This window comes from Lutra lutra, chromosome 13 (assembly GCF_902655055.1).
Source record: "Lutra lutra chromosome 13, mLutLut1.2, whole genome shotgun sequence".
NCBI lineage: Eukaryota > Metazoa > Chordata > Mammalia > Carnivora > Mustelidae > Lutra > Lutra lutra.
Window position 1 is genome coordinate 74,345,795 of NC_062290.1, and position 27,305 is coordinate 74,373,099.

At 42.8% G+C, this 27,305-nt stretch overlaps 1 protein-coding gene and 1 long non-coding RNA gene across 5 annotated transcripts in view; one reads left to right on the plus strand and one right to left on the minus strand.

The window, feature by feature from the left end:
• Positions 1-27,305, minus strand: part of SUSD1 (sushi domain containing 1) — a 128,859-nt gene that overhangs the window by 70,858 nt on the left and 30,696 nt on the right. For all 4 annotated transcript variants that reach the window (XM_047700513.1, XM_047700514.1, XM_047700516.1 and 1 more), the window contains exons 6-8: positions 17,653-17,832; positions 7,916-8,013; positions 7,140-7,326 (exon numbers count right to left, since the gene is read on the minus strand). In XM_047700513.1, coding sequence (XP_047556469.1) covers positions 7,140-7,326; positions 7,916-8,013; positions 17,653-17,832 — 465 coding nt within the window. The remainder of the gene's footprint in view (positions 1-7,139; positions 7,327-7,915; positions 8,014-17,652; positions 17,833-27,305) is intronic.
• LOC125083674 (uncharacterized) lies at positions 11,511-16,497 on the plus strand. The gene is made up of 3 exons (XR_007122338.1): positions 11,511-11,649; positions 13,971-14,051; positions 15,831-16,497. It is a non-coding gene; the product is annotated as an uncharacterized LOC125083674 (long non-coding RNA).

Below are 27,305 nucleotides of genomic sequence, written 5' to 3' on the forward strand. Positions count from 1 at the left end.
AGCTTGCTTCCTCCTCTCTCTCTCTGCCTGGTTCTCTGCCTACTTGTGATCTCTGTCAAATAAATAAATAAAATCTTTAAAAAATAAAATAAAAGGAAGGCAATAATTCCAAAGTGATACAAACTTTTCCAGAGCATAAAAAAATACAGAAAACTTCCCAATCCATTCTAAGAGAACTAGTGTAAAGCTTAAATGATAACAGATCACCAAATGTACAGGCTCTAGAGGAGAGAATGGCAAATCCTTATACCAGTGCGTATAAAAATAGAACAGATAAAACTTAAGTACATACTGGGTAAATGCAGAAACGTGCTTTGTTCCCAGTTGGAATGGCTCCACATAAATCCCACTTCTCACTAAATTAACTTCCAAATTTAATCCAATTCCACTTAAAATTTCAGAGAGAGGAAAGAGCTCTGGAGACATTTAACAACTCAGCCACGGTCCCCTAACTCTTCAATGCAGAGTTAAGATGCAAAACCAGGTCTATCTGACCCCAAAGGCCACCATCCTTTTCCCGGGGAGAGGAGATTACCTTGCAGAGGTAACTGGATCTTAGTAAAAATCGCTGACCCTGAACAGCAAGGGGTCATTCTGACTGAATAATGACACAGGAGTTTAAAGTCTTTTAAAAAGACATATTCCCCCAGAAAAACTACGCAATGAACCACAAACAAGTAACAATACGACAACAAATACATCTCTCTCAATTACTTTGAATGTAAATGGACTAAACTGCAATCAACAGACAGGATGTCAGAATGGATTAAAAACACAGACATACTGGGGCCCCTGGGTGGATCAGTGGGGTTAAAGCCTCTGCCTTCGGCTCAGGTCATGATCCCAGGGTCCTGGGATCGAGCCCCGCATTGGGCTCTCTGCTCAGAGGGGAACCTGCTTCCCTTCCTCTCTCTCTGCCTGCCTCTCTGTCTACTTGTGATCTCTGTCTGTTAAATAAATAAATAAAATCTAAAATAAAAAAAAAGATATATGTATATGCTGCCTACAAGAAACTCACTCCAGACTGACAGAAAGTGAGAGGAGAGAAAAACATCTATCATGCAAATGGATGTCAAAAGAAAGCTGAGATAGCATACTTATATATGACAGAATAGACTATTTTTTAAGATTTATTTATTTATTTGAGAGAGAGAGAGAGAGAGCACATGAGCAGGGGAACAGATAGAGGAGAGAGAATCCCAAGCAGACTCACCGCTGAGCGTGGAGCCCAACGCAGGGCTCTATCCCACGAGATCACGACGTGGGCTGAAATCAAGAGTCAGATGCTCAACTGACTGAGCCACCCAGGTGCCCCAGGACAAAACTGACTTTTAAAAAAAGGAATGTAATAAGAGACAAAGAAGGACACTATGTAATAATAAAAGGGACACTCCAACAAGACAAAGAAACAATTATAAATATATTTATGTACCCAACATGGGAGCACCCAATACCAAAAGCAATTACTAATAAACATAAAGGAACTAATGGATAGCAACACAATAACAGTAGGGGACTTCACCATCCCCCTTACATGGATGGACAGATCATCTGTGGAGAAAATCAACAAAGAAACAGTGGCTTTGAATGACACACTGGAACAGATGTATTTAACAGATATATTCAGAACACTCCATCTTAAAACAACAGAGTACACATTCTTTTTTTTTTTTTTAATTTTTTTTTAAAGATTTTATTTATTTATTTGACAGAGAGAGATCACAAGTAGATGGAGAGGCAGGCAGAGATAGAGAGAGAGAGAGAGGGAAGCAGGCTCCCTGCTGAGCAGAGAGCCCGATGCGGGCCTCGATCCCAGGACCCTGAGATCATGACCTGAGCCGAAGGCAGCGGCTTAACCCACTGAGCCACCCAGGCGCCCCAGAGTACACATTCTTTGCAAGTGCACATAGAACATTTGCCAGAACAGACCACATATTATGCCATGAAACAAGTCTCAACAAATTCAAAAAGATCGAAGTCATACTATGCATCTTTTCTGACCACAACCCTTTGAAACTAGAAGTCAGTCATAAGAAAAAATTTGGAAAGACCACAAATACAATGTAGGTTAAATAACATGCTACTAAACAATGAATAGGTCAACAAAGAAATCAAAGAAGAAGTAAAGAATTACGTGAAAATAAACGAAAATGAAAACACAACAATCCAGTATCTTTGGGGTGCAGCAAAAATGATTCTTTTTTCTTTTAAGATTTTATTTATTTATTTATTTGAGAGAGAGAGAGCACAGAGGGGAAAGTGAGAGGGAGAAGTGAGAGGGAGATTCCCCGTTGAGGAGAGAGCACGATGGAGGGCTTGATGGAGGGCTCGATGCAGGGCGCGATGCAGGGCTCATTCTAAGGCCCTGAGATCATGACCTGAGCCAAAGCCAGATGCTTAACTGACTGAGCCACCAGGGCGCCCCAACAAAAATGATTCTAAGAGGCAAGTTTAGAGCAGTACAGACCTACCTCAAGAACCAAATAAATCCCACCAAAAAACCTAACCTTACACCTAAAGGAGCAAAAAAAAAAAAAAAAAAAGGAACAACAAATAAAAGCTAAACCCAGCAAAAGGAAGGAAATAATAAAGATTAGAGTACAAATAAATTATAAACAAACAATAGAACAAAAAAAAACAAAAAACAAGAGAACAGATTAATGAAAGGAGGAACCAGTTCTTTGAAAAGATCAAGAAAATTTGATAAACTTCTAGACAGACTCAGGAAAAAAAGAGAGAGAGAGAGGGAAAGAGAGAGGACTCAAACAAAATCACAAATAAGAGAGGAGAAATAACAAGAAACACCTACAGAAATAACAAGAAACAGTTGGAAGAGAATATTATGAAAAATTATATGCCAACAAAATGTACAATCTAGAAAAAAACGGATAAATTCTTAGAAACATATAATCTACCAAAACGAAATAGGAAGAAAGAAAATGTGAAGGGACCAATAACCAGCCAAGAAATTGAATCAGTAATCAAAAAACTCCCAACAGGGTCACCTGGGTGGCTCAGTTGGTTAAGCAGCTGCCTTCGGCTCAGGTCATGATCCCAGCGTCCTGGGATCGAGTCCCACATCGGGCTCCTTGCTCAGTGGGGAGCCTGCTTCTCCCTCTGCCTCTGCCTACCACTCTGTCTGCCTGTGCTCATGCTCTCTCTCTCTCTAACAAATAAATAAATAAAATCTTTAAAAAAAAAAAAATCCCAACAAACAGAAGTCCAGGACAAGATGGCTTCAGGGCCAAATTCTACCAAACATTTAAAGAATTTAAATCTATTCTCTCAAAATTCCAAAAAATAGAAGAAGGAAGACTTCCAATTTCATTCTATGAGGCCAGTATCATCCTGATACCACAGCAAGATAAAGACACCACAAAAGAAAGAGAACTACAGGCCAAATCTCTGATGAACATGGACGCAAAATCCTCAACAAAGTACTAGGAAACTGAATCCAACAATATACTAAGAAAATCATTCACCACGATCAAGTGGGATTTATTCCCAGGATGCAAGGGTGGCTCAATGTTCACCAATCAATCAACATGATACAAGAAAGGATAAGAACCATATGATCATTTCAATAGATACAGAAAAAGCATTTGACAAATACAACATCCAGTCATGATAAAAACCTTCAACAAAAGTCTAAAGGGAACATACCTCAACATAATAAATGTCTTATATGAAAAACCCACAGCTAACATCATCCTTAATAGGGAAAAACTGAGAGCTTCTCTCCTAAGGTCAAGAACAAGACAAGGATGTCCACTCTTACCACTTTTGTTTAACATAGTACTGGAAGTCCTAGCCTCAGCAATCAGACAACAAAAAAAAGTAAAAGCCATCCAAACTGGTAAGGAAGAAGCAAACTTGTACTATTTACAGGTGACATGACACTATATATGGAAAATCCTAAGAACTCCACCAAAAAACTACTAAAACTGATAAATGAATTTGGTAAAGTCACAGGATACAAAATCATCATACAGAAATCTGTTGCATTTCTATACACTAGTAATGAAGAAGAAGAAAGAGAAATTAAGAAAACACTCCCAGGGCGCCTGGGTGGCTCAGTGGGTTAACCCTCTGCCTTTGGCTAGGGTCATGATCCCAGGGTCCTGGGATCAAGCCCCGCATCAGGCTCTCTGCTCAGCAGGGAGCCTGCTTCCCTGCTCCCCTCTCTGCCTGCCTCTCTGCCTACTTGTGACCTCTGTCTGTCAAATCAATAAATAAAATCTTTAAAAATAAGAAAAAAGAAAAAAAAAAGGAAACATTCCCATTTGCACCAAAAACAAAAAAATACCTAGGAATAAACAACCACAGTGGTGAAAGACTTCTACTCTGGAAACTATAAAACACTGATCAAAGAAACTGAAGACAACACAAAGAAATGAAGAGACATTCCACGCTCGTGGATTGAAAGAACACCATATTGTTAAAATGTCCATACCACCCAAAGCAATCTACAGATTTAATGAAACCCCTATCAAAATACCAACAGCATTTTTCAGAAAACTACAACAAACAATCCTAAAATTTGTATGGGACTGTAAAAGGCTGTGAGTAGCCAAAGCAACTCTGAAAAAGAAAAAACTGGAGGCATCATGATCCCAGACTTTAAGTTTTATTACAAAGCAGTAGCGATCAAAACAGTAAGGTACTAGCACAAAAACAGACATATAGATCAATGGAACAGAAGAGAAAACCCAGAAATAAACCCACAATTACATGGTTAATTAATCTATGACAAAGCAGGAAAACAATAGGAAATGAGAAAAAGGTAGTTTCTGCAACAAAGGGTGTTGGGAACACTGAACAACAACAGAGACCACTCTCTTTGACCACACACCAAAATAAACTGCAAGTGGATTAAAGACCTAAATGTGAGATCTGAAACCATAGAAATCCTAGAAGAGAGCAGACAGTAATTTCTCTAACACCAGCCACAACAACATTTCTCTAGATATATTTCCTGAGGCAAGGGAAACAAAAGCAAAAATAAACTACTGGGACTGTATCAAAATGAAAAGCTTTGGCAGAGCAAAGGAAACAATCAACAAAACTAAAAGGTAACTTACGGAATGGGAGAAGATACTTGCAAATAGTATCTCTGATAAAGCATTAGTATCCAAAATATATAAAGAATGGATACAACCAACACCCAAAAAACAAAACAACCCAATCTAAAAAATGAGCAAAAGACATGAACGGTTTTTCCAAAGAAGACATGCAGATGGCCAACAGACACACTGGAAGGTGTTCAGCATCACTCATCATTAGGAAATGCAGATAAAAACCACAGTGACGTCATCACCTCACACCTGTCCGAATGGCTGAGATCAACAACACAAGAAACAACCAGTGCCGTTGAGGATGCAGAGAAAAAGGAACTCTCCGTGCACACTGTTGTGGGAATGCAAACTAGGTGCAGCCACTGTGGAGAACAGTACAGAAGTTCCTCAAAAAATTAAAAATGGAACTACCCTAAGACCCAGTAATTGCATTACTGGGTATTTACCCAAAGAATGCAAGAATCCTCATTCAAAGGGATACGTGCACCCCTATGTTTACAACAGCATCATTTACAACAGCCAAACTGTGGAAGTAGCTCAAGTTTCCATCAACTGATGAGTGGATAGAGATGTGGCATACACACATACACACACACGTGCACATGCACGCACACGCGCGTGCGTACACACACACACACAGAAGAATATTATTCAGCCATAAAAAAAATGAAATCTAGCCATTTGCCATGACACGGATGGAGATACAGAGTATTTATGCTAAGTGAAATAAGTCAGTCAGAGAAAGACAAATACCATAGGATTTCCTTCATAGGTGGGATTTAAGAAATAAAACAAATGAGCAAATGGAAAAATAGAGAGAGAGGGAGACAAACCAAGAAACTGATGATCACCAGAGGGGAGGCTGGTGGGGGTAGGTTGAGCAGGTGATGGGGTTAACGCGTGTACTCATCATGACAAGCTCTGAGTCATGTAGAGAATGGCTGAATCGCTGTATCATACACCTGAAACTCTTAACACTGTATGTTAATGGTACAGGAATTGAAATTAAAAACTTATAAGAAAAAAAAGGAAGAAGGCGTATTCCTGATCAATCCATAGGAGTTTATCATTAATTTTGAACAAGATTCTGCAGTTATCACATTCATTCTAAAACACTTTTCCCTACATATTATTTACTTAGAAAGAAATATATTGTTTTATTTACATACAAGTACCCTGGGGACCTAATTTGTGTAATTTTGTAATTCACTCTCCATTGTTAAGACTGGCAGATGATTTCATCATTTCTGCCAAATCCAGGTCACATCCCAGTTCTCCGTGGCACCAATGCCTAGAGGCTGAGGCACCTTTTAAGTGGGACATCAGATAGCTAGTTGAGAACTACCTAAACTCACCCAAAAATAATAAATGACACCAATGGCTTCTCGAGATTTGCTCATAAGGTATTTAATTAGCCCTGATGCCCCATAATGAGAATTATGAAAAAATTATTATAATTGTCACAATATTATTATAAAAATCCATGAGATACATATGTGCAATGAGCTTCATTACTGCCATTAGAAACTCCTTCCTGTCCACTTCTCTTTTCACCCTAATATCTCCCTTCCCACATCCTAGGGCTGCCTCTCTCTATCCACTCACCCACTGTCAACTTGATTCACACCGGCAACCAGTCCTGGGGTCAGTTTCCATTCTAGATGTGAAGCCACTGGTCACCTCTCCGGCTTCTCCTCTCCCATAGCCAAGAGGAAGAAAGGATTGCTGTGTTTCCTGCAAACGGTAAGTCACATGGCAACCCTCTAGTGCCTTGGATAATTGAGAATTGACTGCCTCGTCACCAAATGTTCTCTCCTTTTAAATGCCTTATTACCTTCCATTTCAACCAGGGGCCCAGCCGAGAAACCATCCGTCAGTGCCCATTTGGCCTGGCATCAACAGGACAGGAATCTGTCCTACTAGGCCTGCTAGAACTGCACCCTCCTGACTACAGACCTCAGAAAGCAACCATGAACTCTTGTGCCCAACGGACTCTGAAGGACATCTCCCCACATCCTGTGCTTGGCATTTTCTGGGAGGCAATGAGACTTCACCTCCACCTACCAGCTGTCTGGAACCCAATGATGGCCGGTACGGAGCGCGTGGGAGGAGCAGTGGAAATGCTCATGGTGTAGTTGGTGCCTTGGTGCAGATCTAGGCACACTTCTGGGTTCCTGCTTTCTGTGGTCACGTTGACTGTCTCCTCATGAACTGATTCCATAGAGTACAACCGTTGTCCCTTTATGTGTATCTTTGGCGGGGGAGGGGATAGAGAAAAGAACCCACTGTGACTCTGGTGAAAACAAGGGAGAGAGACGGGGTGGAACTGAATCCCATTGTCCTACTATTTCCTTTAATCCCACACTGTGCTCGTAGGGGAGATGAATGAGGTCAGCCTCTGCTATCAGGTATCAAGGCCGATCAGCCCAGTTACCAGTGAACCCTAAGAAGTGACATAAAATGAGGAGTCCCTCTAGGGAGGGTTATGCTGCACGCAAAGGACCAGCCGTCCATGGAGGCCATCACACCCTGAGAACCACTCGCTGCCTCCTGTCCCTGAAGCAGCAGATGCTTCTCCTTTTCTGGGGGCGTGAGGTTCGAGTGCTGGGAAACCAGCAGTCATGATGACGCCAAATATAAACATATCCCCACACACACACCCCCCGCCGGAGGACACATATATTAAATGCAGAATGTAAAATAAAATAAACCAGATATCTGAAAAAAAAAATCTGATCACTTTTGAAAAGAACAGTCAAACGATTAGATGGAGAAGCCCTCATGAAGGAAATCTCTCCAAGTCATGCTCCCAGAGGGAAAACATGGAACATCTTACTTACCACGTAGACAGTCTTGGAGAGGATGCTTCCTGGGTTTACCTGCCACCTCACGCATGTATTATTAAACACTGATACAGCACGGATTTCTGTAATTATTTCTGAAACAGAAAAAGAGAGTCCCTTCACAAAATGCCATCAGCGGCCTTTGGCATGACTTAGTTTCTCGGTGCTGCTCGTATCTCCGCTTATCACTGTTCAGAGGTCTGATTCAGACACCAAATCAGGCCATTCAAACTGCCCCAGGCCAAGCACCCCATTTATCTCCATCGAGAATGAGCCTGGCCCATTACCTGACTTGGATGAGAAGAAAAGCTAGGTACCCGCTTGAAAATGGCTAAGAACTCCAAGCTGTGATTGGCCTGGTAGGCCACTGGATGCCACTGGCGTTCCACTCCTGTGGGATGGAGAGAGGGCCCCCAGCTGCGCCCTGACTCCTCTCGGCAACTGCTCCGGAAAGAAGTGTTTCCCGCTTCATCCCACCTGGCTGACCAAACACTCTTATTGCCAGGTCACTGCTGTCCCGAAAAGGGGCAGCAGTCCCCACATAGGGCCATTCTTTAGGAGCAGCTCGGAGTAATTGAAATAAATTCTCCATAACCTCCCCAGATATTTCTGGGGCTGCTCTAACTGAAGCCATTTAATTCTGACTTATCGGAAAGCCAGTGGTATCTCCCAGTTGTCCGGCTTTTTAAAACTATTCTGTGTGGGGGCACCTGGGTGGCTCAGTGGGTTAAGCCTCTGCCTTCAGCTCAGGTCATGATCTCGGGGTCCTGGGATCGAGCCCTGCATCGGGCTCTCTGCTCAGCGGGGAGCCTGCTTCCCCCCTACTTATCTGCCTACTTGTGATCTCCATCTGTCAAATCAATAAATAAATCATATAATAAATAAATAAATAAATACATACATATTCTGTGTGTATTTCCTGTAATAACTTTGGCAAATTGGGAAACTGTATTAAGGCCTTGGTTCTGAGGTCACAGTTTCCAATGGATGGTACTGACTCTCTGTCCTTCCCGGCTCTACTCACAGGACCCCTTACCCCTGCTTTCTGGGATGTCATTCCCCATCATGTAATAAATGCAAGCCCTGTGCCTCAGGCTCTGTTTTCTGGGAAACCCAAGGTAAGATTCCCATCAAGAGGGTGAGGAAAAATAATTCTCCATCTCCGAAGATGGCTCCTTTCAGCTCTCCCTCTCAGTTCTCTCTCTTTGCCTCTCCCTTCCTCAGCCTCCAACATGGGAAAGAGAGCCTGCACATCGGGCACTGAGTACGGACTCATTTCCTTTGCAGCCAGAACTAATGCTACCGTTAGACAGACCCTGGTCTAATGATGATCTCTTTGCCATACAAGACTTTACATCTTTGGGTGGCTCAGCTGTTGGGCGACTGCCTTTGGCTCAGGTCATGATCCTGGAGTCCAGGGATCAGGTCCTGTACCCAGCTCCCTGCTCAGTGGGGAGTCTGCCTCTCCCTCTGAACCTCCCCCCCTCTCATGCTCTCTCTCTCTCTCTCTAATAAATAAATAAAATATTTAAAGAAAAAAAGAGATTTTACATCTTTACTAAATCATCCATCAGCAGCATTACTGGGTCTTGGCTAAGCCTAGGTCAGGCTGTCAATAAGTGAGAATAAATATAGGCAGACAGAGAAAACAGACCAATTCCTGAGAGACACCAGAGGATCACCTATGGCTATCTAAAGCATTCCCAGGTCTCTCCATCAATAATTCTCCCAGAGCACAGGTAAAATGAAATCAAAGAAATACTCCAGTTGTGGACATGGTACCCCAACAGATGCAAAGATACTATCTGTTCACCCCCTTGGGGAGCATGAAGATGATGCTGGTGTCAGTGTTTTATCAGCTTGAACAAGCCCCAAATACTCTGGCCCCTCCCTTCCCCATCACACTTCAAAGGTGTTAGAGCCCTGGACTCCTCTGCTCCCTCACACATCCCTCTGAAACTAACTCACCACCTGGTCCAGAAGGAAACGGAAAGAGACCCCCTTCACCTTGTCTCTGACTGCCAGTAAAGCAAATTTCCTTCTCACTGGGGACCCCTTTGCCACCCAAACAGAGATGAGAAAGGAGACATGAAAGTTTCCTTTCTTGTCCTTCCTTTTTGCTCATTCACTATGACAACAGCAAATGATATCTCAAAATTGCCATCTGCCTCCTGCCTGTGCCATGCTCTCTTGCACAGATGGGGCCAAGATCTGATTACAGGGATGTCAGATAGCTCATCCCAAGGAGCAGTTTAACAAAATGCAGTTGCTTTCCCCTCCAGGTGTCTACAAATCAGCTGGAAAGATCTCTTTATAAACCCATCAGATAGTAAACATCACATAAATGCTGCTCCCTTAAAGAGATATCAGTACTGATAACTGAACACATTTCTGGAAGTTCTCTTTGGAACTGACTCCAGGGCTCTTTCTGCACCACTCACTGAATGATTACCAAATGCCAAGCATCCTCCCATGCCAGGCACTGGGCTATGACAATAATTAGAACAAAAGTCCTTCCCCCAGGAACATGTTGTCTAATGGAGGGAGCAAACATATAAGCAGGGAAATTAGAACCCGATAAATTGTAGAACAAAGTTACACACAAGTACCATGGGGTCTAGAGAAAGAAGCCACCCACCCTCACTGGAGGGTCTGGGGAAGCCGGCTTTGTGGAGGGCATAACCTTGATGGGTGAAAGGCTGAAGAGTGGGAGACACATCTAAACAAACAGACAGCAGAGCTAATGCGTGGAACTGTAAGGGGCTGTGGCATATTCTGGGTGCTAAGAAGGAGACTAGACAGGATCAGACGGGGAACGACCCCACTTGCCACGCTAAGGGCAGACGTATTCCTATATGCAATGGGTAGCTAAAAGCAGGAACATAATGGTGCTTTTTTTTTTTTCCTTTAGAAAGATAACTCTGGGGGCACCTGGGTGGTTCAGTGGGTTAAGCCTCTGCCTTCGGCTCAGGTCGTGATCTCAGGGTCCTGGGATCAAGCCCCACATCGGGCTCTCTGCTCGGCAGTGAGCCTGCTTCTCCCTCTCTCTGCCTGCTTGTGATCTCTCTCTCTCTCTGTCAAATAAATGAATAAAATCTAAAAAAAAAAAAAAAAAAGAAAGATAACTCTGGCGTTTTGCAAAGTAAACATTGGAGTAGAACTGGAGATCATAAGAACAGGATACTCTTTACCCAGCGACTATAAGATGCCAAATACTGATAGATCTTTAAAGATCAGATCCTACCTGAATTGCAGTCGTAAGAAGCAACAGCAAACATTTACTGAGTTATTATTATATACCCGATAATATGTATAGAACTTTAAAAGCGTCGCTTATTTAATCTTCAAAATAGCTCCAGGATAATAATTTCATAACATGTCATACCATCACACTGTGTGCCTTAAACTTATGCAGGAATGTATGTCATTATTTCTCAGTAAAACTGGGGGAAAGTATATTAAAAATTAATTTAAAATAAGCCCATGAGCTTAATATTATTATGTCCATTTTCTAGACCTGAGGCTTGGAGAAGTTACACAACCGGCCAAAGGTCATGCGGGTTGTAAGGTTACAACCAGTCAAGTCAGGATTCAAAACTAGGACTGCCGGACTCCAGGGCCAGGAGGGGCTGGGGGGCACTGTGGCGCAGTGTTCAGCAGGGAGGAGGAGAGGAGGCCTGGGGGCAGGGTATGAAAGCCATAAGACAACTCTAAAGGAGAAGCAGTAGAAGGTGAGTGATGGGGAACAGCCGGGAAGTTGGATGACTGCTAGCCTTTGAGCTTGAGAGTCCGAATGGATTGCCTTGTACTCTTGTCCTGAGAAACAGAGGGGGAAGCACCCTGGGTTGGGAGAAAAAGACCAACAAACTGTGTTTAGAACATGCTAGATATAGCGAAATAAGTCAATCAGAGAAAGACAACTATCATATGATCTCCCTGATATGAGGGAGAGGAGATGCAACATGGGGGGTTAAGGGGGTAGGAGAAGAGTAAATGAAACAAGATGGGATTGGGAGGGAGACAAACCATAAGTGACTCTTAATCTCACAAAACAAACTGAGGGTTGATGGGGGGAGGGGGGTTGGGAGAGGGGGGGTGGTGTTATGGATATTGGGGAGGGTATGTGCTATGGTGAGTGCTGTGAAGTGTGTAAACCTGGCGATTCGCAGACCTGTACCCCTTGGGATTAAAAATATATGTTTATAAAAAATAAAAAAAATAAAAAAAAAAGAACATGCTAGATAGGAGTTATCTACAGACTATCCAGGTGAAAAAGTCATCTCCAAAGTCAGCAAGGTGTGGATGGTCGTTGATACTAAGTTTGGGGTAACATCCAGGGAGGATACGGAGAGCAGCCCGACGGCAGAACACGGAAAACATGGACCCCAAGAGGAAACAGAGCAGAGGACACAGAGCAGAAACCCCAGAGGACACAGAGCAGCAGAGAGGCGGGGAGACTGACTGGAGGTGGGACACTTGGAGGTCAAGGAAAGGAGATGGGAAGGAGTGTCTGCTTCCTCCAAAGTTATCTCCCTTCCTTCCCACCAATTCCCCACAACCCCCTCACCTCTGACCCAAGAAGCACCAGGGAAAACCTCTACCTCTTTCTTCTTTCACATGGTTCCTGGTCCCCTGACAGAGCGCGCAAAGTGCCATGATGAGCTGTGAAGCTTGACTTCGTGTGGAGGTAGGGAGAGCAGGCCTGGGTCTTGTCCAGTTACATATATGTATGTACATGTATGTATCTATGTATGTATTTTAGTATTCTACTAGCACCCAGCATTTATTTCTCTGCAGTACTTATCACATCTACAACTGAATAATTCTGTAATTGGTTACTCAGTGTCTGTCTCTCCTGCATGTAAGCTCTATGACAGCAAAGACCAGGCTTATCTTTCTACCCCCAGAACCTAAGAGAGTACCTTAGATACTTGTTTTAATATTTATTATTTGGTTGATTGGCTGAATGGAAGGATGAATGTATGGATAGGTAATCAACAATAGTAAATGTTGTGGGAAGGTTAAGAGGACTGAGGAGTGAAACTAGAACAGGAAGTTGACAGGTGGTCACTAGAGAGCTCAGGGAGAGAGCTACAGTGGAGTGAAGGCTCTGGGTGGCTGACTGTAGGCTGGGAAGAGAAGTAGGAAGGAGGGAGACAGAGGCAGTGGGCATATACCACACTTAGGAGTCCCACTGTGGACAGGGACTGACTCAGCAGACTCTTGGTTTCCAACTTTATAACCTTCTCAAAAAACTTATATATAACCTATAACCCTCTCTATTTTTGGAAACAGTAAAAGATCATTGAGAATAACTTCAGGTGATCCAAGCAGATAGTCAAGCTCAGTGTCATTTCTCATCAAAAACAGTACCTGATTTCCAAATGACTGATCGTCTACTATGATTCACAAACTACTTCCAAAGGCAATTCCCAAACACAGATTACAAAACAGATACATTTTGATAATGGCAGCACCCCTGAAATCGAAGTGACTACTTTGAATAAGTGTATGCTTGGCCATGAGAGTTCTACTATCTGTCCTTTCCCGTTTTTCAGTCTTCAGAGTCACGTACAGTAGGTAGAAGTAGCAGGACTTAGAGGAACACTTTCCTAAAATGCATTATACACCTTAGGATGACTTTCTTGTGGCCCATGAATAAAGTGATGTATGTTTGCTTATACTGACTTTTATGTATATTAGAAAAAATACACACAGTTCATCCAAATCGGAATATCACATACCCTACAAAGTGTCTTTGATCAATACATTTAAATTATGATTTGAAATTTAAAATATAAGTTTTTTAAAGAAACCTATTAAAAAAAATAATGCTTTCGTTACAGCAAAATCATCAGGGTGTAACACATGACTCAAACTTGGGAAACACTGGTAGGACAGCGATCGTGGGCTTTCCAGGTGTCCAGACTGAAGTTCAAGTCCCACCTCTGCCATTTACTAGTTACTGAAGGACCCTGTGAACGTTGCCTAACTTCTACGAGTCTCAGATTACTCACCTATGAAATGAAAAATACCAATACTTATTTTACAGGGTTTCCCTGAGGACAAAATGAAACGAAGCACGAAGACCCCTAGCAGAGCCCTGGGCATGCAAGTTGATACCCAGCCAAAGGTAGCTATCATGCTTGACAGTCCAAACATTATACACATATTCAAACAAATCCCAGCCATGTGGCTATTTATATCAATGTGTCCATTTATTCCAGCTGACCTTTGTTTTCCATCTGAATTGCATTACCGCTGCAAGTGAGCAGTCACTAGGCTGAAAAGGAAGATCAACAACACAACTGAGGGGCAGAGGCTAACGGGAGGCCTGGAGGCACTTGGACTCAGGACCTGAGTTGGATTGGAGGGGGGGCTCAGAAAGCATCACAGCCAATACACAGTCTGTGTTTCCATAGTGATATTACCCTTCTAAGAGCGCGGCTTGACTGAGCATCAACCTTATAATTATTAACTCAGATTCTAAACATGAGAAGCCAAACGACCCGAGCAGAAGGAAAGCCAGGGACAGTCTTATCAAGAATGAATCAGCCTCTTTGATCTTGAGGTAAACCAACCCACTAAACATCAAGCTTCCACCTCGGGTTTTTCCAGACACTAAAATGGTTTCCTAATTGTCAGCTGTCTGGAGGTTCCAGTTCAAACTGGCCTTAAAGAAAAAGAAGGGGAAAAAAAAAATAGTCCCACCACTTCGCCAGCATTCACACTCCATTAAAAACATACACAGATCCATGCTGCTCATCCAAAGAGGCAAGGCCTCCGAAAATATTTTTAACTAAAAACAATCCAGGTGACGTGAAGACAGATTATTCCACCGAATTTGGAACTCAACACTCAAGTATAGAGGGGTAAACAGAATGAAAACAGAGAGCAGAGGTAGAAGGCATTCAGAGGCTAGGCAGAGAAGCAGGCGATGGGAGGAAAATCCAGAAGGACATCAAAGAAGGTGAACACAAAGTACACAGAGGGAGCTGGTGCAGGAGAGGCGTACAGAAATGGATGAAAAACAGAGAAGAGTCAGAAGAGGGTTCAGCTGGGCAAGAGCCGTGGAAATCAGCATCTCGCGCTACATTTCCAGAAGCCTCTCCCCTACCTACCCACCCAGACCGTGTGCGCGGCACCGTGAATTAATCAGCGCGTAAATCACTGCCTTTATCTGCGGAAATTGAATTTAGCTGCCAATCTTGATTGGGGGCATAGAGGCCTCCTCCCAGAAAGATCCCAGCTCTCAGGGAAAATGCCTTTTCTCTCCTTAAATCAAAGCTTGCATAAACCCAGGGAAACAGCTGCCGCTGGAGCCACAGACTTTGTGAAAGGTGGCAGGCTGAGGATGGTAATTATAATTAGCAGTTACATAACGTGTTTGTTCTTCAAAGTGCTCTACAAGCATCAGCTAATTAATAGCTTACTATGCCCCATGCGGATCCACTGGTTTTTCATGTAGTGACTAATCCCTGTACCCCCACTGAACTCTGAATGGGGGAGGCAGAGCCGCCTGAGCCACGAAGCCAACGGCAGAGGGTCCAGAAGCTATGCCCGGCTCTCTAATCAAGGGACTCCATAGGGATCTCAGGGCCAGGAACACTTCCCCCAAATGTTTAACTCGGCATCCCATGAGACAGCTGCCTCATTGCCTCCAAACAATTCTTAGAAGCGCTACTGAGATACACTAATAGAGTGGAATGGCCATCAGTCTGGTCCAATATGGCATGAGCTCCTCTCAATTTCCCTAATGAGACTGGGACTCTGGAGTCCTTGGTTAGTTACAGGACTGCCCTCGCTTCTCTCTGCAGGTAGGGTTAAGTCAACGAGAACTCCCTAAGAACAGGTTGAACTTGATCACTGGGTTCCCACCCACGTCTACCCTTCTTTGTTTCTATGTTCACAGTCTCTGGCCTACATCCTCTTCTGTCTGAGGCAGAGACGACCCAAGGTGGGAACTGCATGGCATAGATGCCTCCAGTAGCAGCACTGAATTCTTCACCTGTTTCAGGGAAGTCCATGAACATCCTGAGTCTGTAAAACATTTCACATATGTGCATTTCTTTGGAGATAAGTCTGTTTACCCTGTTGCCCCATATATTCCAAGAAGGTAGTGTCCAGCAAAGTACCTCAACCATAGTATATGCTAAATGGATACCTATTAAATCAATTTGATAGATTTCACCAAATTCCTATGCCCCACATGGTTAGGAACTGTTGCTCCATGGATAAATAATCACTAGCAGTCCCCATGTTTCACTTGCTCTGGCTAGACTTTCCTATGGAAAGCTCTGACTGGCAAGACCCAAGACATGCTACCACAGTTTTGCTGCAGGTCAAACCAGAGACCCAGCCCAAAGCTACCTTGAGATTTCACTCTTCAGAGATCTGTCACTAGAGCCAAGCACGTCAACATCTAGAAACACATTCCTCAGAGCAACCATTTGTCACACCCCGTGCCTAACCCTCACAAACAGAGTCACTGCCTTCTCCCACCTTGTTTCTTGGAAGCAGTGCTATGAACTGAAACATGAGGAAGTGCTTACTTGTGACTCATGAGAAGACCTTCTTCAAGACAGGCCAATAATTTCAGTAAAAGACCTAACAGGTACAAGGTGCTTTAGACTTTTCAAAGTGTTCCCCATAAATGGTCTCATTCGATTCCCTCCCAATAACTTTTGAAATAGGAAAAGGAGACTTTATTTTCCCCCTTTTATAGACAAAGAAACCGAGGATCTGAGCAAATCACACCTTACCCGATGACACACAGCCCACAGATGACACTGCTGGACTTTGAACTGATGTCTCAGAACCCCTTTTCACCAGGAGCCCCATTTGGGGCATATACCCAAAAGCAATGAAAGCAGGCTCTCAAAGAGATATCTGCATGCCCATCCTCACACCAGCACTGTTCACAATGGCCGGAAGGTGGACGCAACACAAGTGTCTGTCAGTGATGAATGGATCAACAAAATGTGGCAAATACACACGACGGAATGTTATTCAGCCTTTAAAAAGAAGGAAACCCCGCCATTTGCAAATTCACGGATGAACCTGCAGAACATCATGCTGAGGGAAATAAGCCAGTGACAGAAGGACAAACGCTGCCTGATTCTACTTATATGAGGTATCTAAATTCGTCAAATCCACAGAAAAGTAAAATGGTGGTGCCATAGGGAGGAGGAAGTGGGGAGTTACTGGTTAATGGGTACCGAGTTTCAGTTTTGCAATATGAAAAGAGTCTGGAGATGGGTTTCCCAACAGCGTGAATACACTTGATACTTTAAAATGGTTAAGGCGGTAGACTTCATGTTGTGTGTGTTTGACCACAATTAAAAATTTAAAAACAAACATTAAAAAACCTCTTTACCCATTACACCACCTTTTCTTTGGTGAAAAGCTGCCAACATGGGCTAAGTTAGGACTTTCCAGTATGCTCCCGGAGAAAATGGTTCATGGAGAAACATTTCTCAGCCAGCCACATAGAGGAGATGGGAATCACTGTGATTTCAGGTGAGTTGCAGAAGATGATGCCCAAGTTTATTTTTCCAATCCACCCTCTAAATCTTCAGGATTCAGCCAACACACCTAAAGCCAATTGCTCACTCATGTAAATGCCACAGCCAGGCACAGTACACAGAGGAAGCGGGGGGATAGCTGGCAGTCCCCAGCTCCTATGGGCTGTTTGCTTCCAGGAAACAGAAGCCCCACAGAACAAAAGTCTATACCTGTGCATGTCAAAGCACTTTTCCTCCAAGTGCCTTTCTCCGTGCAGACAGAAGTGATCTTTCCCCCAGCGCTCTCAAAGCCCTCTTGACAGACATAGTGAGCCACACTGCCCGGGCTGGAGCTGTGATTCCCCACCAGCACTGCATGGCGCACTTCCGGAGGATGGCCGCACTTGACCTCTGCAAAGGGAAGAAGCACAGCACTAGTTAGACCCCCAGCTTCTAGCCCTATAGTTCACATTTTAGGAAAAAAACATTTTGCTGCAATAGAGCCCCCTCATATGCGAAAGAGAAAACATGAACCCCATCAAATAATCCAGCTGCAGATACAGAAGATTGTTCGGGGGATGCCTGGGTGGCTCAGTTGGTTAAGCGACTGCCTTCGGCTCAGGTCATAATCCTGGAGTCCCGGGATCGAGTCCCACATCGGGCTCACTGCTTGTCAGGGAGTCTGCTTCTCCCTCTGACCCTCCCCCTTCTCATGCTCTCTCTCTCATTCTCTCTCTCTCAAACAAAGTCTTTAAAAAAAAAAAAAAAGATTGTTTGGAAGTAGAAAAAATAGACAGGCCCCAATTCAGTGAAATTTACAAACGTGTACACGTAGAAAATATTCCAATTGTAAGATTATTTACATTACGGAGAATTCTTTGGTCAATGAAACGATCCATCTGAGGTTCTTTTAAATATTAAGATTTTCAGGTACTTTTTCCTATGTATCATGAGATCACAAACTCCTAAGTAGATGATAACATAATTATTGTTTTGTTGCCAACTGATTATTGAATGAAATAGATACAAAATCTTTGAACTTTTAAAGCAAATTAATAGGGAAAGTATATATATAGTCTAAACATTCACTTTATGTTTCTATAAAGGAAAAAAATCAGCTGCATAGAAGGAGACAAGCCTAGAATTATAAAACTGATTTGAAATTTCTTCTCTGCAGCTCTGACTACTAGAGCACACTAGAATATTTACAGAAACTATCTAAAAGAAATGGATTATGACGCTACCATTTCAGACTCAGCCAAACTTTACTTCATGTAAGAGTAGAAGAAAGTCATCTTCAAATATTTTGCAATTTTTGAAAATCCACACGTTTATCTTTTCTGTTAAAAAAAAAAAAATAGGACGCCTGGGTGGCTCAGTTGGTTGAGCAGCTGCCTTCAGCTCAGGTCATGATCCCGGTGTCCTGGGATCGAGTCCCACATTGGGCTCCTTGCTTGGCAGGGAGCCTGCTTCTCCCTCTGCCTCTGCCTGCCACTCTGTCTGCCTGTGCTCACTCTAGCTCCTCTCTCTCTGACAAATAAATAAATAAAATCTTTAAAAAAAAAAAAAAAAAAAAAAAACCTCCAGCCCAACAACAACAATAAAATGAACCAGAATTAATATCCTAAAAGAAGGGGAGGGCAGGTTTTAGAAGAAACACTAGCAAGCAATGAAATGTAAATGATGTGTAGGTTAAGTCTCCATAATCATTTAAATGTGACTGGTGGGACGCCTGGGTGGCTCAGTCAGTTAAGTGTCTGCCTTAGGCTCAGGTCATAATCCCAGGGTTCTCAGATGGAGTCCTGTATCAGGCTCCTTGCTCAGTGGGGAGCCTGCTTCTCCCTCTGCCTGCCACTCCCCTGCTTGTGTTCTCTCTTCCTGACAAAATTTTAAAAAATTTTAAAAATGTGGCTGCAGAGCTTGATATAACTAGGAGTAAAGGATTCTACAATAAAAAGTTGAACAGTGTAAAAAAGGAATAATTTGAAAATAAATTTTCAAATTATTTCAAAAACTCTGAGCAATGAGGCAAAGTGAAGAAAGGAACATGCCAAATTCCTCACGAAGTCGTGGGAAGTTCATACACACAATTTTATTCAAGAAAGCATAATAAATCTAAAATAAGGAGGCCATAGTCATTGCAAATACAGCCAAGAGTCCCAGTTATACCCAAATACAGAGAAAAATATATATATAATTTCTGCTGTTCACTCTAATGTTTAGTTTTCTCCCCAGTCTGTAGAAAGCCAAGAAAATCACACAGTCTTGACATGCAGGCTTTTCAAATATAAGGGTAAAGTGCCTCTGACCCTTGGTTCCAGCTCAGGTCCTGATCTCAGGGTCTTGATATCAAGCCCTGTGTTGGAGTCTGCTTGAATTTCTCCCACCCTCTCCCTCTGCCCCTCCTGCTTGTGCTCTTTCTTTCTTTCAAATAAATAAATCTTTAAAAAAAAATAAAATGTGGGCGCCTGGGTGGCTCAGTGGTTGAATCCTCTGCCTTTAGCTCAGGTCATGATCTCAGGGTCCTGGGATCAAGTCCCGCATCAGGATCTCTGCTCAGCAGGGAGCCTGCCTCCTCCTCCTCTCTCTCTCTCTGCCTGCCTCTCTGCCTACTTGTGATCTGTCTGTCAAATAAATGGAAAAAAAAAATCTTTAAAAAAAAAAGTAAGTGCATTTATTGAGACAAATAACTCAAGATAGAGAAAATGGTATGATCTGTTCCCAACTCCCCAACAACCATTCTTGGCCTTAGAAACAGGTAGCTTCACTTAAATGAGCTTCTGATACAGAACTGGTGGATTTAATGGGACTGCACATGGCTCTGCCCCACTGTGGATATTTGGTTTGTTGTAGAACCCCAGAGTTCTTTCCCAGAGCAGGCTTTCATCTGTTGAATTGAAGTTTTCATGAGAACATCAATATAACAGCTCAACCCACCCGGCCCAGTCTCTTGGGTCTGTGATTTTTATTTTTATTTTTTGAAAGATTTTTACTGATTTGTTTGATGGAGAGAAAGAACACAAGCAGGGGGAGAAGCAGAGAGAGAGGGAGAAGCAGACTCTCCACTAAGCAGGGAGCCTGAGTGGGGCTTGATCCCAGGACCCTTGAGATCATGACCTGAGCCAAAGGCAGACACTTAACCAACTGAGCCACCCAGGCGCCCGGGCTCTGGGATTTTAAAAGAAGTTAGTCTCTGGTCAGTGTAGATTCACATCATCAGCAGTTATGGGACCAGAACAAGGTGGTCATTTCATAAATCCTCCAACCCTGCCCACCTCAAAAGTCCCATACTTGCTCATAGGGATTTATTCCCTTTTCATACATGTTTACCAGACACAAGGCTTCTTAGCCCTCATCATGTTTTTCCCAGCACCAAACCTTTAGACGTATCAACCGGCCCAAAACAAGACGTGAGTATATTTGTGTGTACCTGGGCAACCAACCGAACAGGTGGTTAATGTTTCATAAAGCTGCCCAGTCACTGTTGACATCTAAAATATCTTCTAGTTAAAACCAGGGTTTAGCTATAGCAGGAAATAGAGGGAACAGCAGTGAAGAGATTGAGTGTAAGGGTTTATGTAGGTTTATGGACCTTGAAGCTGGAATTCTAAACAGCACATTGGAGAGGTTTGGGAAGGAACCTAGTGATAGATCATTGGGTTAAGGGAGAAGCACAGATTCTAAACGTATAAGAGTACAGAAGATACCTATGTTGGCTTCCAACTTTGGACGTGACTAAGAATAGTGGAAGGCATGTAAAAATATAAGATTTTTAAAAATTCATACCAAAAATATTAATTTGGGAGTTGATGAGAGATCAGTAGCTCAGTCTCTGGGGACTATAGTTCAGAGACTCAGGGAGATGTCCAGTGGTGGGCAACCATGACTTGGTGAGTTCCCGTACCATAACTACTCAAGATGGATAGTCCCTTGGTGAGAGATAGAGTGGATTCTAGCATGACTTGGATTAAACACATGGTTCTAAACAGCAGCTGTACATCTGAACTGCCTAGGGAACTTGGAAAGCACAGCCTCCCCTTACCCAGAGATAAGTCTTCCGAATCAGTAGTACGGAGTTGGGTTCTTGGCATCCACATTTCTACAAGCTTCCAAGTTTGAGTTTTATGCACATGCTCAGCTCAGAACCTAAATTAAATACTAGTAGGAATAGCTACCATTTATCATCACATGCTTGAGGGTTTAATGTCTTTCTCTGAAAATATTATGTCTTCCCAAATATACGGTCAGTCTGGAAAGAACAGAATCTTTATTTTATCATCTCCTGCATTCCCACAAAGCCTACTTAAAATAATACGTTTTGCATAGTAAATACAATAAATAATTGTTCATCGATAGCTTGCCACTACTTTATCATTGTTTGAGATGTAACAAATGTTCCTTTGATATGAGTAACAGCCCCTGAGGAAAGAAAGAGGCATCAGGAAATTGTAAGTATAAATAACAAGACAGGTACACATTACCTTTACATTTGTTATCCAACAGAGGGAACACACACCTACCATACGCCACGTAGATGAAAGTGGAATAAAAGACTCATAAAAACTAATATCAGTGTTGTACCAGGGAATTCTGGGAATGTTGTTCAAACCTCAATCATTTTATTTTATTTTTTTTAGATTTATTTATTTATGGGGGTGCCAGGTGGTGGGTATTATGGAGGACGCATACGGCATGGAGCACTGGGTGTGGTGCATAAACAATGAATTCTGTTATGCTGAAAAGAAATTAATTTTTTAAAAAGATTTATTTATTTATTTATTTATTTGACAGACAGAGATTACAAGTAGGCAGAGAGGCAGGCAGCGAGAGAGGAAGAAGCAGGCTCCCCACTGAGCAGAGAGCCCGATGTGGGGCTCGATCCCAGGACCCTGGGATCATGACCTGAGCCAAAGGCATAGGCTTTAACCCACTGAGCCACCCAGGCACCCCGAACCTCAATCATTTTAATCATAATAGCATTCATCAAAGTCCTACTAAACATGTCTATTAAATATATACTATCTCATTTATTCATCAAAGAAAACCTTGCAAGGTACATGGTTTCTTCCTCACAAAGTTTAAAGATATGAATATGGAGCTTAAGAGCCCCTCAGAGCTCCTAAGAGCTTAAGTCATGTTCCAAAGTCCACCACCAATAGAAGACAGAGCCAGTACTCAAGCCATGGGATGTATGACCCCAAAGTCCAGGTCCATTAAATCTAGGGAGCCTCACAGTGAAGGGGTCAAGTCTAGGCCCTGAATAGGACTGAGCTGAGAAGTTAGCTAAAACCTCAGGAGAAAAGGTTGCATAATGAAGCATTCAAATCCGATGGAAGAGTTCTTAAACTCCCTCTTCCAAATCTTGTCTCCCACAGCTTTCCCAGAGCAAGATAGCTGCTGGAAACAGACTTAACCCTACATCTGTGTGATACCCTGGAGCCTTCTTAGTACTGATGTCTAACGCCATAACAGGGTTCTGGCTTGGGTGTGGCCTGGCATATGGCCCTGTCACAGATATTCCCATCATGCTTTAGAGAGACGGCAGCCTCTGCCACTTCTACTCAGACTAAGTGGTACCCAAGAAAGCAGATGGCTACCATTAAGAAAGACTCCAAAATCAATCCAACGGAGGCTGCAATAGGTAGTAAGAAAAATATGGTCCTCCACGAAATGCCCAAAGTTCTCACTATCACAAGGAACTAAGCCATTTAAAAACAGTTTATAACCAAAAGAAAGAAAAAAAATAAGGAGCACAAATCTGCATTAGATATGCATTAGGGGTGTTCATTTAAACACATTTCTCTGGCTAATTATATTATGAAGGAACAACGTTTGGAGATGTGTCAGCAATACAGTCAACTAATTATGAACATGCTGGGAATTTTTTTTTAAGATTTATTTATTTGGGAGAGAGAGCATAAGTGCATAAGTAGGGGGAGAGGCAGAGGAGCAGACTCCCCTCTGACTCCCCCTGAGCACAAGCACAGAGCCTGATGTGGAGCTAGATCTCACCACCCTGGAAGCATGACCTAAGTGGAAAACAAGAATCAGATGCTTAACTGTCTAAGCCACCCAGGCACCCCCATGGTGGGGAATTTTTCCTTACCATCCCACTATCTTTTATTTCATTCAAATAATCAACTTCAAAATGGGGTGTGGGGGGTACTGTGCTGTGCCTGTTTCAAGGACCACATTCATACTGTAATTCCATTTCATATCTTGAAGGTAAAAATGTTTATCTACACTACTAGCTTTAATATTCAACCCAAGAAAACATTCCAGAAGGAAAACTGTTTGATGAAAGGTATCGGCAATTTATAACACCTAATCAACGGGCTGTATCACTGGTATCATCCCCATTGGCAGTTTCTCATTAGAAACATCAGCACAATAATGTGATTGATTTCAGAAATACATAGTAATATAAGGCTTCATCTAAGACTGTTTTAGAGAGCAATAAATACCAAGCTGAGAAAGGGGGAAAAAAAAAAAAAAGACCAATAACGTCCATAAATTGAGGCAGACATCTTGCCAACTGCCAGGGGAATGAATGATAGACCTATTCCACAGGCTGATATTGACTCAAGAAAAGTCTTTCCAGAGAAATAAACTACTAGCTGGAAAGCTCTGGCAGAGGAGCAGAAACAAGTATGAAAACTGAAGAAAATCATATTAAAGTCAGTTTTCATTTACACAACAATAACAGAAATGTCCCTGTTGTGCCTTAGAGTCAAAGCAGAATTACAGATCACCTAGAAATCGGTAGGGTGGGGCAGGTTGGAAGGGTCCAAATCATCAGGCAGATTAACACCAGAGTCTCCACTATACTCGTGTTCTGGATCAGATAATTCAGCACTTAGACCTTTACTGTCTTCATCTTCATTTGGAAAAATGTCCCTCTCCTTCCCTTCATGGTAAGCTCTCCATGGGCTATACCTACATCCCATATTTTTAGACTACCCCCTGCAGTCATGTGAGTTATTAATATTCCTATGAATATTAATCTTTGTGACGTGTACCGGTAAGAAATACGGCCTAAGGAATGGGGCTGAATAAATGTAACCTTACGACGGAGTTTCACGTCTTTTATGCCATGTTCGTAATTTGGCCACATGTAGTTAGAGCCTCCTTCCAGGATCATCTGAGCTCTGAATTCCACGTATCATCGATGTGGGGGGTTGGAATCTAGCATCTCGGTATGTGGCAACTTGCACTTAGAAAATGTTATTACGATCATCAAAGGAAAATGGGAGGGTTGTACGATGCCATGAAGCACATTCTCAAGGAGAGCTTATTAACTGCGATGACTAAGCTAATGAGCTCATTAGTGCCAAAAAGTCACTCACCCTTAAGGCAGCAGAAAATAATAATAATAACAACTTTTTGATGTATTTTGTATTCCCAAGTCTTCCATGAACTTTAGCCTTGATGAACAATGCATTTCCTTCAGATCATATTCATAGAGAAAGCTCACTTGGAAGAAGAAAAAAAAATTCCATTTCACGTAACAACACTTATTGTCAACAAATAGCATCTGGTATGAAAACAGCTAGAATCTGAAGACTCCAGAAACTGCAGGGGTGACAGGGTAGGTGAAAGCGTGAGTGCTGGAAAGAAAAAAAGAGTTTTCAACATCTCTCCTGTAAGGATCTTTCATTTGTAGAGGTGATAATGGCTGTTGACGCTTTGAACCGCACATGAATCTTTCTTTTTTACCAAAAGTAACATTAAAACTCTTCATTTTAATGCTCTACTTATAGGCAGAATACTTGAACTGAAACTAATAAATTGGGTAATGTGAAAGCTGGAGAATTTTAGACCTTTCCCTTCTATGGTGGGAAGTTTCGCAAAGATCTGACATTTTGGTAAGAGACACCACCTGCCACTCCCCGCTAGATCATGACGCTCTCATTACAATGGTGACTATGTAACTCGCACCACCCAGTGCTTTCTACCATTGCTTCTCATTAAATCTTCATAGCAGTTCTACAGGATGGAAACAATCTTATCCCCTTCTATAGAAGGAAACGAGTTGAGAGAAGTTTAGAGCTAGTTCTGGAACTCCCAAGTAGTTCGCCCAAAACTCACACAAGTCTTTCCGATTCTAAGGTTCCCGCTTCCCCACCCCATGGCAGTCTCATAACCAGTATCATGGTTGATTCTGCACACTCCAGTGACTCCGAACATTTGTAAGGGATATATTTTAGTGGCATTTACACTGCAAAAGGATAACACAAGAGATTTGTTGAGTGCAGGCAGGAAATCAATGCAGTCTTCCTAAATGTTTGAAAAGATCAGTATGTGGTGAGGTGCCCAAAATCCATTTCAAACAATTACCTGGAACACAGAAGATAAACACAAGATACGTGGCTGCCACTGTGTCCACCCTGCCCCACGGCAGGTACCACGAGTCAATCAGAGCACTCTTTCCTGCTAGGCCTCCATGTGAACCTTCTCCACAGCCTGACCAAAAATCCAGAGAGAGCAGTGCAACAAAACTTCTCCACCGCCCCTCACCTGAATGCCCTAATTTGTGGTCCAACTTACATAAAAACTTTGTCAAATACTCTCAACTTGGCAGAGATGAGATGGGGCTCTACTACAAGAACCTCAAAAGATGAAGAGTTGTCTCCACAATAATACATATTCTTCAGGGCGGGTCCCAGCCCACACCATGGACTCCCAGGCCCTGCAGCCTTTCCTTGTCGCCTCCCACCTCTAGCACTCACAAGGGTTGCTTCTAACATGGACTCTGCCTTCAAGAAAGTGCTTTGGGTTCTCCTATTGATACATAAGCTAGTGACACAAGGTAAGTCACTTTCTCTCTGGTGAGAATGGGAAAGAACACCCCCTATGCATTGTAAATAGAATATATGTGAAATGAGTTCTGAGAACCACCTCAGAAGGCATTTCTAGAGATCAGATGAGACAATGTTTACAGAAAACCTTGTCCACCTTAAAGTGCTGACCACCTTTGGAGAAATCAGGCTCTACTATTCGTAGACTTTAGAAACCACGTCCCATCTTCATTCACCAACTCAAAGGAGAAACTCTGCCTCTGCCAGCAGCCCACAGTGCTGGACCGCTCTCTTTGGAGGGCCACTTGTGTGGATATGGGGAAAACCAGGAGTCAGTCCACGGCCTGGCTTGCACTGAGAGGTCACGCCAAGTGAGAAGCACATGTGAAGATATGGAAGACAAAGTCAGAAGACATGAAGCTTGAGGAGGCCCGGGTTTCAGCAAGCCTCAGCCCAGGATAGGCTGGACAGCAGTCTGGGAGCCAACTTGATGCCCGCCATGGTCTGTGCCACCTTTGGAAGAGGATTCAGGTGCTTCCACGGGACTTAGTTATGCTCTTAGGTATGCTGGGCCCTGTACCAGGTGCTAGAGAGATCGTGCTGAACAAGACTCCATGGTCACAAGGCTCTTAGATTCACAGTCCAGTAGGAGTGACATAAACCACAAAAATGGTCATAAATAATGTGCTTGCATACTGGGGACTAAGAGAGAGAATGCTGTCAGAGGTGACACCGAAGCTGAAACTTGAAAGACAAGAAGGCCTTTGCTATGCCAAGAACAGGGAGACTCCGTGAACAAACAAGTGAATAAGGAAAATGTGGTGTATACGCAGAATGGAATATTACTCAGCCTTAAATAAGAATGAAGGTCTGACACCTGCTACAACATGGATGAACCCTGAAGACATTACGTGAAACAAAATAAACCAGACATAAAAAGACAAATATCGTACAAGTCTACATATATGAGGTACCTAGAACACAAATTTACAGTGACAAAAGTAGAACAGAGGTTACCAGGGGCTGGGAGACATAGGAGGGAGGAGTTATTGTTTAATGGGTACAGAGTTTCTGTTTGGAATGATG